The sequence below is a fragment of the Styela clava genome, chromosome 2, assembly GCF_964204865.1.
Source record: "Styela clava chromosome 2, kaStyClav1.hap1.2, whole genome shotgun sequence".
Classification (NCBI taxonomy): domain Eukaryota; kingdom Metazoa; phylum Chordata; class Ascidiacea; order Stolidobranchia; family Styelidae; genus Styela; species Styela clava.
In genome coordinates this window covers 10,907,977-10,923,698 of record NC_135251.1, presented here as the reverse complement: position 1 = coordinate 10,923,698, position 15,722 = coordinate 10,907,977, and the positions used below count along the sequence as shown (strand labels likewise).

Sequence of the window (15,722 nt, the reverse complement as noted above, 5' to 3'; positions counted from 1 at the left end):
TCTGTGAAAATCATTTTATTAGGTTTCAAAAAATTTTATACAACAAATATATAAAAAATTCAAGTTCCGTAGTTCTTTGATAAATTGTACAAAATTTGGCTAAAACGACATAAATTTGTCAACCATTACATTGTTAATGCTGTCAATCAAGTTGAGAGGTTAGCATCAGGCTGCATGCTGACTACCTTATATGATGTGATATAAATAATTAAACTTGTTACGCATTGTGTGAAATTATCTGTTTTTAGGATGCTCGCAAGTTGTAATCAACCTTTTTTGACACTGATATATCTTGTATAAAAATAACTCTGAGCAATCGAGATTTTGACTTTCCAAAATGTTCATTTCTCTGTGTTAAAAAAGGGCTTTTGTATAACGTCACACCAACCTGAAACTATTGACCACCTTTTAAGGTGGTCACTGGCTAAAGACCCTAAGAAGTAAAGAATTACTCTAGTCAAGGGCAGATAGATATATCAAAAGTAAGTAGGTATAATACAGTAATTGTAGAATAGCAGGCAAAACTATTTAACGGGTAACATAATGATAAACTCTCAACTTGAAATGACAAATTGTAACCATCAATTAAATACTTTAAAAGGCACTCGTTAATTTAGATACATAATTGGCAATTATTTCATGCAGTCAAAGATTGTTCAACATAATATAGTGATTGTAAAAAGCCACACAATTTTTTTTGATACCAGTGAGATGGGTAAAAACACAACTTAATATAACATAAGCGTGAAACTTATAGAAAACCGATTATAAGCAGAAAAGGCAGCAGATCATAAGCGGTAAATCGGCATATTTCAAAATAGCTGTAACAAGGCTTACTGTTTGGCAAAGGCTATATGATAGAAAAATTGTTTAATTGAGATGGCTATTAATACCAAGCTCTGAATATCCAAATACGGTCAAATAAAAGTTGTATTGTTATGGTTAGACTGAACTTATTACTACTGAAAAAAACTTGGATCAGAAACTACACCATTGGAGGGAGAGAAAAATTGTCAAAATAATTTGCTATATATATGAAATGTTTCACACATTTTTCGATTTATCCAGAGCCAAATACTTGAAAATAAATAGCCATCGCCACTTGTTGGAAATATGTTTCAAGGAAGCAAGATGAATCATTGCCTCATCTGCATTTAAGCTAAATTTTCAACTGTATCAGATCATTAAATCAGAAAATATCTATCTAGTACCTTAGATTTGACAGTGAAATACTTGCGCACCGAAAATTACAGAACTTGATAAAATGTACCATGCATTTTTGAACATTACATTTTTAGTAAAATGATAAAAATATGTAGCTTTTTTGAGAAAAAAAACAAGTTCAATGTTAAAATACCATTGTAAAATAATTAATATGAATAAAAATGCAAAAAATAAGGCAAATATTTATCGGTTGAAACTTATAAAACGAAAAAATGTTAAAAGCACTTGAAAGCAAGATATTTTAAAAGCTGTGAAATAGCACACATTCATAGGCACCAGTGATGGATTTCTGTGGTGAAACAAAGATTATTTATATAAAACATTTCTGATTCAAGGAACCTTCATTTATTAAATTATATTTTTTAGTGAGAATAAAAAATGTATGTACAATATTTTATCAAAAATCCCGAATCTATTATGCGAAAAAATTTAAAAATTGTATTTTTTGAAAAAATATGGGGTATCAAATTTTTAAATTTTATTAATTATCTAAGACATTTGTCTAACTGTGAGAGTCATAAGATTGAACATCAGTATAGCAGTGTACAGATGCGGACCGCTGGAATTGATAATGTAATAACTTGCACATTTCTTTGTTGATCGAAATATTTTACAAGAAAAGAATTTCTGCTCGAAATTTTGTGAACGTAGAAGAAAAGCAGAACAATTCGCTTGAAATATATATATATATGAAAAGTACAGCAATAAGCTATATGTGTAGAAAGCTTGTCAACCATAAGTTAGCTAAAGCTGTATTTTATTAGATTCTTTTAGGAATCAGTGTTCCACTTAGAATGACACCTTTGGGAGAATATAATTAAATATTTTTTTATATGAAACACCTTCATTAATTTAGTGTTATCATCAAATAATATTCACAGATTAAAAAATTTGGAACAAGAAAGCTAACTTGTCAAATTTTGAAATTTGAGCGATATTTCATTATTACAAAGCATGATTAATATAACGCCTCACTGTCCTAGTTTGAATATTTTTCAAAATGGCACCATGCTAACAATCCAAAAATGATATGTCTTTGTGTAAAATGGCAGAGGAACGTTTGGGAATCGCCACGGTGACTGATCGTTATGGCAACTTCTTTGTACCGATTTCTGTCCCTGTTGGCCTTGGCCTTCACCATTTACAAAATTTTATATGATTGAATCTATTTGAACATTTCATTGTTTAGTGTCTCCAACTAATTGATAAATGTGATGTTGTGCTCCATGTTCAGATGTTGAAACTTCAAAAACATACGCCATGCACAAAAGTGTTTCATTAGTGTCACGATTTGATACAACCTGAAAATCAATGCAATGTTTGATGAACACTGTAGAAAAAGAGCAGGTTCTCATCCCACATAAATACATCTTATTCTAGCTTCATCAGGACCTAACAAAACTTGTAATATTGGGGGATAAGATTATTCCTATAATCTATTATTTCAGCTTATCAAGCATTCCTGTGACACAAGTGATATAAGGATCCGGGACTTCAAGAAACATGTAATAAAGGATAGGCAGTTTGTCACAATTACATAAAAATTGAAGTACCATCTAAATCCAGCAATGGGGAAATTCCCACTATTTGAGTAAGTATGAAAATAGAATAGGATTCTGGATTCGATTTAACTATTCTGGAATAGTAAATTATTCTACATTGCCCATCCCTAGGTACCGGTACAATTTCCGAATGTACGTGGGGCCATTGCCTTAACATAATATTTCTGCAAAAGATTTCAATCCGAAAATATGGAACGAAATATGTTCAACATATCACCATTAATAAGGATGTTGTTGAAAAAGAAGAGACAATGAAATATATACAAAGAGAAAAAAACAACTCAAAAGAATGGGTAATAAAGATATTAGTACATATCAATTATGAATTTCCTTTATCACTGTGAAAGTTGAATGTGCAAAAGAGTAAATTTTTGATCAAATACCTGTAATATAGTGAAGTTTTCCAACACACTGTTCATCATGTATGTTTCAGGTAGATGTTTTAGTTTTAATATAAAATTGATCATATATTCACACATCGGAGATCGATGAATCCTGTACACATACCTTCCATTTTCAAACCTTGCGTATTCAGTCTGAAAAAAGATTACCTAATTAGAAATAGTCTAATTACTTTTTAAAGTTTTTTAACTTATTTAAAACACTTAAATAAGATAGTGGTGTACTTTTTTAATTGAAAAATCTTTGAAATTACATGTATTTGTAGTTTTTTTTCTGAAATTAGAGATGTCTAATGTACAATATAATAACCCACTGGTATTCTGACAAAATTGGAAAATATAGCACAAGAAAAGTTCTTGACTTCTGGCAGAGAAGATCTTTTTTACATATCCAGAATTTCTATACAATATTTATGTAGTGTTTCAGGGCAAGTCAACCATTGTTAAGATTTCTTCATTGATCAAGCTTTTCCTGGATATATAAAGACTGATATCAACAGCTTACCTCAACCTTTTCAACAACTTGTTTTCCAAAAGAACAGACTTTAGTAGAGCATGATATTGTCATGTCATCAGTTGATTCAAATTGACTTGTCACTCCATAAAATGCATTTGAATCTTCTACTATGTTCACGTTCAGATCAGCCTATTCGGATTATTCAGAATACAATTAAAATTATTAGGACAATTAATTGCCTTATCACATGGCAGACTATAACCTGTCATCAGGTCTTGTGAGGGAATAAATACCCAGGCATTTACTCAAGGTGCAGTAACTTAAGGGCAAGGAACTAACTGAACAGAACTCCAACAGACCAACCATATGAATGAAAAGTCCAACAATAATTTTGTAAATAACCAATTCCCATGGGATTAGAATCAGTGAACCTGCATACTGTGAACAGCAATGCAGTGGCTCACATATATTGAGTTGTTTTTACTTACCCAAAATTTGACAAGGAAGAATGATTCTTTTGGACCTTTTTCATAAAGTTCTCGCAAACCAGATTTTTTCTCAGGAAATTTATCATAAATCTGACGAATATCGATTGATTCCAGTAAAGGATCGCTATGAGATGGATTTGAGTGGTTGATATGAACAAAGAGATGCTTGGAATACTGGAAAGAAACAAAAAGCATTAAAAAATTTATAAATCATTGGCTGATAAGACAATAGACAAGCAATGACTTCTGTATATACATATGCAGGTAGAATTTTTGATTTGGCAGAGCCTTAATCAGTTCTTTAAATCTGAGATGAGTTGTAGACATTGAATATCTTTATCTTTGCCAATCTATCTAATCCAAAATACATAAAGCATCTATTCAATGATCATAAATTATTTCTATTTCAGGAAAAAAAACAAATTGGTTAATCATTTTAAAAATTTCAATGCTATAAAACATGTCATAGAGAGACATTCTAGGTTAGGAAACAACTGAGTGTTGAGTCTACTGAATCACTTACATTATCTGCATCATGTTGTTGTTCTAAAAATGCTGAAAAGTCAACAAGTCTCAACATATGTGTTGCAATCTGAAAGTAAAAAATTTATCATAATATGAAACCATAAGAAAATCATACACAGTAGAATAGTAATGATAAATATTTAGACGAAGATTAAATTAAGTGTACATTTTTGAAATGCTTAATTAATGCACAAAAATTATTGATCAAGTTTAGTATAAATATAATCCCTAGATAGGTGGTTTTTAAGCTTTTTGGTAAAAGGGGAAACCCAATAAAACATTCCAAAATCTCGAGAAACCCATGTGATATTTATTATATGATTATACTTGGTATCATAAAGTATGCCAATCAAAAATGTGAAACAACATTTTGATGCGGAACGTCTAAGATTTTCCACGGAACACTAGTGAAACACACTTACTATATGATCATATTATACCCATGTATTTAATTATATTTAAACAATATTCATATCATAATATAGACTCTCGAATTTGAAAAGAAATTCGTGGACTGTACTGACGGAACACTGGTTGAAAACTACTGCCGTAAATGAATGCATATCCATAAATCAAATTCTCAATAAATTATTTTCATTTTGTCAGCATTTATTCTGCTATACAGTAAAATCCTGATGGTTTGAAAACATCAATTTACTTATCTACCTATGCTCTTCCCATACCTGCCTTCCCTGCCATGGTGGGCCTTGATTTGCAATGTGAGGTCCATAACCACCAAGAGCCATCAATGCATTGCTATTTGTATTGATATTGTTCTGACCTCCCAATGATACTTGTGCCACACTGTTGACTTGTTGTGCAATTGCATATGCATCTGTTCGGAACGGTTTTATACTGAAAATAGATAGAATGAAAAAAATTATTAGATGTGTTGCAGGGCCATGCGGGATGCTTATGCCACGTGGCATGCTGCCTATTCATGTTTACATGTTTGTTGTACTGCTGGAACCTAATGTGACCTATGTTGAAGCTAAAGTTTTAAGGAAGTATTAAATTTATAAAAGTCTGCAATTGCAAAATAATGTTAAGACTAATGTTGACTTTCCATAATGCTTAGAATGTAGATAGCATCACTTGCACAACAGTTTGAGCTTTTTTCAAATATATTGAAAAGTTGGTTATATTGAAATACTTACTTCATAACAGATATTTTAGTAAAATTTGGTTACATTTGGTCGCAATTCAAGTTAGCAAAGAATAGTTCAAATACTCCATTTCACCACCAGTTCTCAGTATGTGTGAATTAAATTTAATATGACAAAACTTCACTTACTCTGGTACTTCAGAATGAGCTGCAACACCAGGCCAAAACTAAAAAGGAAAATAATTCAGATTATTATTTATGAAGTCTGGATTTTAAAGGAACATCTATCTGTAAAATGTGGTATTATATATATATATATATATATATATGAATCAATAGTAAATAATTGGTAACAAAAAATACTGAGTTGACCCCAGTGTTTGAGAACATTTGAAAACATTGAGTGAGAATACAGTTTGAAATAATAAGTCTGGACTTCATTGAATGAGGTATCACACTCAAAAATACACTGCTCATTATCGGACAAGAAGTTGTTGGAAAAAATCACTTTTTTGACTAATTGACAATTTTTTTAGCATTTAAAGGTGGCTGAAAGCGCTAAAAGGCTATTGAATTTACATATTTTTTAATTTCCTCCGATTCATGTGGGACCTGATGTTTACTTTGATGTTTTGTCACACATGACCACACTTGTCTGCCAATCTTTACAGCAAATTCCATGCTTTAAGGCAATGGAAATACCAGTACTAATTTGCAACCCAAGCATCCATATATTTGAGCATTGCTCTCCTGTATTTCATATTATTTCCACAAAAAGGCTTTATTGTTACTTTCATTCTGTAACAAAACAAACTTACATGAGGTTTCTGATATTGCGGCCTGATCCCGGATAGAAGTGAAGGATTGTTCGGTATAACTCCTGCTGATACTATCTGGGCTGAGGACATGCTTGCCATACTTTGCAACACTTTATCTTTTGTTGCTTGGTCCTGAATCAAAAGCAAATAAGTCAACTTGGCCAAGATGTTAATCACAGATTGGGAGGCTTGAGTTAATGACTGGACCGAAGTTGGATCCAAGTCAAAGTCACCATTCATCAAAGTCTCAAAGTGACTCAAGTCATCTAAACATAATGAATCAGACTGGTCATAACCACCAATGAGACTTAAACTCATTTAAGACTCGACTCCGAACTGAAAAAACAGTGACTGCCTTGACTCAAGGTATATAGATACTTCTATCCAGAGATGGCCAAACCGAGTATTTTATTATTTTGAACACATTCTGAAAAATTATTTTGAATATCGATTACGTTTTCAATTGGGGACAAAATTTCTATATTTTCATGTTGATCATCTAAAACGACATAAATATAGTGGTCATTCTTTTCTCTGTGTTGTTTGTTACTAGCTAAGATATCGTATATTTTGATCTGCTTGTATGATGGCACAAAATCTCCAATATAAATATCTCAAATCATTCCTAAAATCAAATTTTTTCCTTATAGAATATAATAAATTTTGAATGTATTTGAATAATCGATTCATGGAAATCCCTGTTTCTACCAAACACTGATGAAAATCAACATAAAGGTGAACATCTGTGATGACAAATTTAATGAGAGTGACTTAACTCTCTTATAATAACCAATGTAAATTTTGAAAATCGGTATATTACTGAATGAGATGCCATGAAAGACTGTTAATCAGAACTCAAATAAACACATACACAGGACTGAATATTAGGCATTCGAAATCCATTTTTAAGTCCATTTCCCATGAACCATAGTAAAAACAACCAAGCCCATATGAAATTTGATTTCCTTCTCCTCATTGATATCATTACTGCCTTTGTTTTTAAATTATAGGGTGTCCATGAAGTCTCAAAATTTTTGGAATTGCAAATAGAATTTATCTATGCCATATATTGTTTTGGCCCTCACAAAGGTATTAAACAAAGTAAAAATACTTGAACAACTGCTGATTTAAAAACAACAAACCTGGTTAAGATATATTGAGAACTGACTTCATAACAAAATTGTAAAAGAACTTTATGGACACCCCTGTATTTTAACAATTTAGGTAATTTGTTTAAAGATCTTGTTAATTCTTTCCCTAGTTATATACAATATCCATGCATGCTCATGATCTTCGTTCATCCATTAAATCGACTCACCATGTTATTAATCTGAGGTTTATAAGGCGGCCATGGTTCTCCTTCATTTCCTCTAGGAGTCTGTTATATGTAGGCAGGCATGATTGATGAAAATGTAGCAACATTCAATCAGCAAGCAGAAAGAAATAAATAGAATGAGATGGTTAGTTTTGGAGTTAGAATGAAAAGCTGGTTGTCATATTAATAAAGAAAAAAAGAGCCATTCAAAGAATTAAAAAAATTTTCATAAACATATTCAATTCAACTAGCTTTTATTAAAAATAGAACATTCCGGGTTAAAGTTTTGAGAAATTCGGGAAATTTGAAATTTAATACATTTTTAAACCAACTAAAACATGAATATTGCTTGAGTTGAATTTATATACCACAAGATATTTAAGCACTTTGATTTAATTTAGAATTTTACCAATGTGCTAAAAATTAAAAACATCAAATTTGTAATATAAGATACCTCAATTCAGGTGGTTTCAATGTTTAGTATGATATAATTATCGGAAAATGATTACAGTCTTACTAAGTTTACTTATTTGATTGGATCTTCATTCCTCATTAGTTTAAATATTACATTTTTTTTAAATGGAAAAAGCATGAAGAAAAATGTGTGCGAAATGAAGCATGATTCAGCATGTTTCGGTAAACATCATAATCTTTTTTACCATATAATATAAATTATTAAAAGAAGAACTGAAATGTTGCTTCGGACAGGAATTTATAATGACAATAATAGATCACACTTTATTTTATATTTTTTTAATAATGTTTTTAACATATTTATGTTAGACTTTTTTTATAGGTGACACTGCTCGATAACCATTACTGGTTTATCGCGTCTTCCTTCACACTAAAATGCATTTTTTTTTTATCTTTCATTAATCTGTATATACGATGTGTACTTTCGGCTCTTGTAAAAATAAACTGCTGTTATGTTTGAAATGTCTTGTCACACATATCTATTCTTGATATGGGGGAGTATCGTCAATCATCATTAGGTTTAACTCTCGATTAACTTTATAAATTGTTACAGTGTTTTAAAATCTAAACAAATTTTGAAATGACTGACAGCACTCAGACTCAAATCACCCATTTCAAAATGAAAGTTGCTCTTTTTGTTTTCAAGTATCGTAGCACATAAAGTGTTCATTAGCAATCGACCGTATTGGAAAGCATTAAAGGTGACGCCAAAGTGTCTTACATAGACAGGTAAATATCTAGCAAGCTTGGTTATAGTTGAACAAATCGTGAATGAACAATGATGCCTTGATATGAAACCTTTTGTATTGAGTTAATTCTGACCCAGCATAGGCCTGTGTTTATAAGGTTTATATTTTTTTACTTGTGATAGAAGTTTTCCGAAACCGTGACACGACGGACAAAACTTAGTCTAATTGTAGCAAAGATCTCATAATGCACAGTTGTTGACATGCCTCCGGGTCAACTATTCACATTAACCTATGTTTAAAAAGTACTTTGTTTGTGAACTTAGATGTTTCTAACAATTTTTTGTCAGCAACTGTAGTTACATATAAGTTACTTACATACATACAATAAAATACCTTTACCAGCCATCGGTAATTTCATTTAATTCATTTATTTAGTTTTAATTCATTTGTAGTATTTTGTCCTGAATTGTATAAATGTACTATTACATTTGAAATTCATTTAATAATATGATAACCAATTAATTCTAATTGAAATTCAAAACGGTTACCCTTCTCAATAATCCATTTTTTTTTATCTTTACCATATGTTTTCACAAATGAATTCCCTTTTAATCTTGAAAATGTTGAATTTTTGGGTGATTAGGTTTTAGAGATTTCCGATCATAAACACACAAAGAGTTCAACACTAATGCGCATTTGAGACCCAATCATAAAAACCACACCAAAGTATTAGATTACATTCTCACTTATGGAAATGATCCAAAACAAAACATTCATTGTCAAAATGAACAGAGATTGGACTGTCACAAAAAAAGAGTTATTTTTTAACATGTTCAAGTATCAAAACTATCAATAGAATTCAGATTTTCAAATTACTTTCAAAGCATTTCTACCATACCAATGTGGTGTATTTATGATATTCATTGCCGGTACTTTAAATCAGAACTATGTCAAGATTGATTTTATTCGATGAATATAGTAGTTATAAAATTACTATAATTTTGAAAGTTTAGGGTGATTTTTCATTTATTATCCCAACTACATGCTAATGTAATCACAAAATCCAAATTATGCTCTGGTTTTTAAAAGCGTAAGGGCTATGCATTAAGTTCAAAATAACACAATTTTGAAAGAACTTTTTCCTTGTTTTCAATATCTTACATCATTATGTATTTAAAAATTTTATAATCAACGCTTTGATTTTTGAAAGGGTGAAAACGATGAATAAATTTATAATACCACATTTTTTTTCTTTTTTTTGTCTTGTATCATGTTACATTTAGTCTTTTTTTCTTTCCTTGCATATAAATGATTCTTTGAATATTGAAATGACAAAACTAAGAAAGTTTTGAACAAGCAATTTGTTCAAATGTTATTTAATGTTTGATCATCGCAGTTTCACGATTATATACAATATCTTCAATGAATATTAAATTATTATTGTTACTTAAATATAGTTGGAAATTTACTTTCTATGCTTCTTGATATGACAGCAATTAATAAATGAAAACATTCAAAAAATGCATTTGAAGCTTGACATTCATGTTAGTTGAACATGCCATCACCATTTATTTTGTTGTAAATATAACAGAAATTTTGACTTACAATTACCTTGAACTGGGAATGAAGTTCTCTAGATTTCCTCCTGGCGAGAACTTGAATGTGGCTCGATACCTAAAATATGATGTATGGTTATTGATCAGTTACTTACCTAAATGTCTTCAATATGAGAACAGGGGGGCCGAATTTAATTACCATTTAAAATGAATACTGAGAGTCAGAGTGGATGGGATTTTATTTTCGGTTTAGCATGTATCTCACACATCTAAAACATCCTACTTAAAATTTTCTGGTTAGATCTTGAACCTGAGAGCTTTATTCCACTATGACAACATGTTACCTGTTTTCTTGTTCTTGTTTTCCCAGTTCGTAACTTGATGTATCTTGCAATAAGTTCATTTCGACCTAAAACAAAGTATAGCGATAACTAGTATTACAAATTATAAAACTGTGATCTTGGTTTGACTAGATTTAATGCAATCCATACTGATATGTAATTGCAATTGGGCAAAATTTTTAGGTTCGTTTTCTCAAAGCAAGATATCGCGTTTTTACCTACAAGAAGTAAATTGATTAAGGGGGGAAATATAACAGATAGAGTAGATTATATTTTGACCATGTTTGTTAAAAACGTTAGAAATCATATCTAAGACAGAACCCTTTAAGCATGCAGCTAAGAGATACAACCCATAATAACATATCAGAGGTATGAAGGACAAATATACCAAATTTTCCACAAAATATTGAAACGAATTCAAATTATGATATCCTAATATTGTATCGAAGTCAAAATATACCTTATTTAGTTACAAATAGGCCTCATTAGTTTATACATATAATATTATATATAGGATTATTCACATAAATCCTAGTTTTGGCATAAAATTAGTAATCTCTTGAGCACTTAATAGGCTTGGTAAATTAAATCCTATTTCGGTATTTAGAAATTGTATTACAAAAGTTAGAGGTTAGCTGGGGATTATATGATGGACTTAAATTGGAGTAGTATAGGAAAAAATATATAACAAAAGTCAAAATTCAATTTGAAATGATATTCTGTATTAATTTTGTATTATACTTTCATTCAGGGGTGGATCCATCATTAAAATAAAAAAAATAAGAGGCTATTTTAAAATAATTTGTTCAAAGGTCACTCACTCATACACACTCAGTGACTCAGATGTCTATAAGCAAGGTTGTAGAATAGAATTTACATATTTATCATGGAGGGAGGAAAGGCAATGAGATGGCTTAATCATATAGCAACTGAAATGCCACAAAAGTTATATGACAATATTTGCCAGTAGATATTGATTGACAAAGCAATTTAAGTCAATAAGATCAGATATAAGTTTGGTTATTATTAAGCCATGAATGATAACAATATTTATTGTTTAATTCACATATTAAAAAAAATGTTATTGTAAAATAAGGGAGGTTTGAACATTTTCCCTCCTATTACTACTATTAATAAATAGCTTTCATTTTGTACAATTTGTTTTCATATTTAGAATTAAATTAATATCTAAATAAAATAACAGGTCAAAATTTTGTTAAACGTGATGCCTACTGGCATTATATCCATAGAATATCATACACTATAATTAAAGGATGCTTGGTTCCGAATTTGTACACAAGCGTAAAATTGATCAAACAACATTTATCTGTCTGTACATAATCATGGAAAATGCTAAGATTTATATTATCAATATAAACCCTCTCCTGGACAGAATGGATTATTTATAACATAAAAACTACATGGCCCCCCCAAAGGGCACCCGAACTAAAAAACATGTGCTTAAATGTTATAACAAGTAAGTCAACATGAGTCAGAGCTTAGAGTAAATAATCACAGATAGGACAAATTCACAACAAGTGGTCCATGATTCATAATGTGTATAATAAAACCTAATCAGGTATTTAAGTAGCAATTTTGAGTAACTTGATTGATCAACATAAGCCCAATCAAATACAAGACATTGATAATGTAAAAACTTAGACTGGTTATCTGTATAACTATTTAAGAGGTTATGTCCATATCAAAATGCTTATTTTGCTGGAATGGTTATTCTTCACTAAACATTTATACTAATTCATGATAAAGTCAAAATATTGTATTTCTAAAAATAGGGGAGAACATCTTCATGCAACAGTTATTGGCTTATTTCAGGCAGAATTTGGCAGTAACTTGATTTCTATAAAATTTATGAATAAATCTTCACTAAACTCAGCCAAAAACAAGACGTTTATAATGTGATAGCATAGACTGATTGTTTTATATATGATTATTATAGCAGTTACTGATTCTATCAACATGTTTATTTTGTTGAAATGTCATTGAGCAGGGTATGTTCTTTGCTAAACATTTTTTTAAATTTATCATTAAATCAAAATATTAAGTAGAAAACGCATTCATACTTTCATTGGTTTATTTTAAGCCTTGGAGTTTTTTACTATCAAAACATTTATGAAAAAAATTCTGGATTTTCGATTCATATTAATAGCACAAATTTAAAAATATCCTTCTGTTGTGAAAACAATAATCTTGATAGCATTTCAAGGAAGTATCATAAAATGGGTGAGGGTATTTCCATCCTGAATTTACCCACCATTGTGCAATTGATATGAGGTGATTTCCAGAATTACCAAACTTGAAAATTGCGCAAGACATATATTTTTGAAACATAAAACTTCTTTTTCTTTTAGTAATTTTGGGAGAATACACTTATAGTCAATACCTTGTGACTATGATCTCATAATTTTTAATTACCGGTATTTAACAAATTGAATCTTTAACATAAAATTTAAAGCAAGTCAGGCACATTTACATTTTCCAATAGCATTGGGTTTGTTTATTAACATGGCAATGTAAAAAAGTATGCATTCATGGGAAAATTTTGTACCAGGCGCGGTAATTTCGCCACCATTATGAAACATAGAGGATAAAAATAGATTTATCTATGACATTATAACCCCTGGCTATTTAGTTATGTGGTGATTTCGAAAGAAGATTGGAAGTAAACATCACCTATGTTCAGCCTACCAAGTAAATACTATTAAAACCAAATTAAGATTGTCCCATGTCCTCGTTATTGTTATAAAAGATACATTTTATTTAGAATGAATTGTCTCTAAGACTACTTTTTCCATTTTACATGAAACCAAAAAATTTGAATTAAGAGCTTCTCACGGACATAGACATAATTGAAACTGCAATGGAGTTTGTCTTTTCTACCGCAGAATTATTTAGGATTAATTGATAATTCATTTCTTATAATTAATTTATTTCGATTCATTTGCAAACATTGTACAGGGTGTCCAAAAAGTTGCGCCGGTTGTAAAGTCTTTATTATCAAATGTTCTTTTTTTTTATTTTAAAAAAGATTTATAGTCAACCTGTTTCTAATTGGATGTTATAGATGATGAATGTTGTAGTCCCCATTTATCATACAACAAAATTTATTTAAATTTGCAATTGGTAATGCTTTAAAATCGGGCGGGACTTTTTGGACACCCTGTATAATGTAGCAGTAAGCTATAGAATTTTAGTTCGCATTTGTTAATGGCGCAGAAGACTACTGATGTTATAAGCGCCAACTCAACAACAACTCTTTTTTTGATAATTCTGGTTTCAGGATAATGCAATAAATTGTTCGACATTTCACGTGAGCGAGACTTAATATCTTGGTAATATCGTGGTAGACCAACCTTTTCCACGCGCTTCCCGCTAAGTCGTATTTCGTAATAAAGATACATTTGACGTTGGAACGACGCGGTGTGGTCGCGGAACTCTAGTACCAAAATTTAATTTTAAGTATATACAAGCCAAAATCCACCGACCCGATTCTTTAATCCGTTTTTATTTATTCGTTTTATCAACCATTTTATCTTCTGTTATGGTGATTATGAATTCTACATTAACTTTTACTTATTATCAAATGTTGCTAGTATAAAAACAATTGATATTTTGTTATAATTACTTTCCGAGTGTTCCACAGTTATCGATTTCAGAAATTTCGTTGTAACATGTCAATGGGTAGAACAACAAAAATGGAAACTTTTTTTAACCAAGTAAATATCGTTTTCTACGAATTGTGCCACATTAAAATTTTGTTCATTTTACGTATTTTTTACATTTGAATATATCGGACGAGTACAAAGTTATTCGCAGGCTCGGATTACCTTATTACACCTATCTTCACTCTAAGCTAAAATTGTATATTGACTTCATCACATCGAGAGAGATAACGTGTTTTTAATGAGGGCAAACGGGAACTTACATAAACCATAAGCCGTCAAAATTCGGATTACCTCATCTCGCCTTAAGCTAAGACGTTTCTCGATGTCATCTCATAAAGATAAGGAAAATATAAAACAGACAGACATTGGTTTTATCATTTGTTATCAACAACACTGAGTGTACTAAACCCGCATTTTTTTTAGGCTTAGACTGTAGTTATTTTCATATTTTGAAAAAGAAAATTAATCACACAATTACCACAATTTGGTGGTAATCATAGACATTGATCAAAGTATTGAAACATTCCAGATAATACCATAGATGTACTCGCACTTTCAAGTATATTCAACAGTTTTTTTTACAGTGACACTGTAGGCTTTCTAAACCGTGTAATGGGAAATAGGCCATGTTGACTTTTGACATACTGTTATTAATGACGAAGTAGTATTACAAATTTATACTTATTCCAGTCAGATACAAGAAACTGAATAGAGCCCCGCAACCAACCGTAAACCGCATGAATATGAGAAAAGCATTATGCATTGAGTTAATGATTTCCAAACTTATATATTCTTCAGGTGTCGCTGCTCGATAACCAACATCGTTTTTTTTTCGCGTATCCCTAAACGTGGAGTGCCATTTTCATGTTTTTTCACTAGCTTTTGTTCGCATTAAGTGTATTTTCATTTTGTTGAAAAATAAACTACTGACTGACTGAAAAAAGTCTATTTCCGTTTTTTGTACAATCTTTAAAATTTAAAGGATCCTTAGTTAGTGATACTTGCAACTTGTACTCTAGTTTTGGGCATTTCGAATAATTTATATTGTGAGTATGAGAATATATTACTATCCAGATTACGAAGA

The 15,722-nt window shown here is 30.5% G+C and overlaps 1 protein-coding gene across 4 annotated transcripts in view; it reads right to left on the bottom strand.

Annotated features, from left to right (window-relative positions):
• The window catches only part of LOC120335697 (transcriptional enhancer factor TEF-1-like), a 29,373-nt gene continuing 13,651 nt past the window's right edge, over positions 1 to 15,722 (bottom strand). Inside the window, exons 2-12 of one of the 4 annotated variants that reach the window (XM_078109694.1) lie at positions 10,959 to 11,023; positions 10,664 to 10,732; positions 7,899 to 7,958; positions 6,581 to 6,712; positions 5,952 to 5,989; positions 5,341 to 5,512; positions 4,656 to 4,724; positions 4,133 to 4,306; positions 3,693 to 3,833; positions 3,170 to 3,322; positions 1 to 2,525 (exon numbers count right to left, since the gene is read on the bottom strand). In XM_078109694.1, the coding sequence (XP_077965820.1) occupies positions 2,403 to 2,525; positions 3,170 to 3,322; positions 3,693 to 3,833; positions 4,133 to 4,306; positions 4,656 to 4,724; positions 5,341 to 5,512; positions 5,952 to 5,989; positions 6,581 to 6,712; positions 7,899 to 7,958; positions 10,664 to 10,732; positions 10,959 to 11,023 (1,196 nt within the window). In that variant the 3' untranslated portion in view covers positions 1 to 2,402. The remainder of the gene's footprint in view (positions 2,526 to 3,169; positions 3,323 to 3,692; positions 3,834 to 4,132; positions 4,307 to 4,655; positions 4,725 to 5,340; positions 5,513 to 5,951; positions 5,990 to 6,580; positions 6,713 to 7,898; positions 7,959 to 10,663; positions 10,733 to 10,958; positions 11,024 to 15,722) is intronic. The other 3 variants (XM_039403276.2, XM_039403277.2, XM_078109695.1) reach the window with 3 other exon arrangements.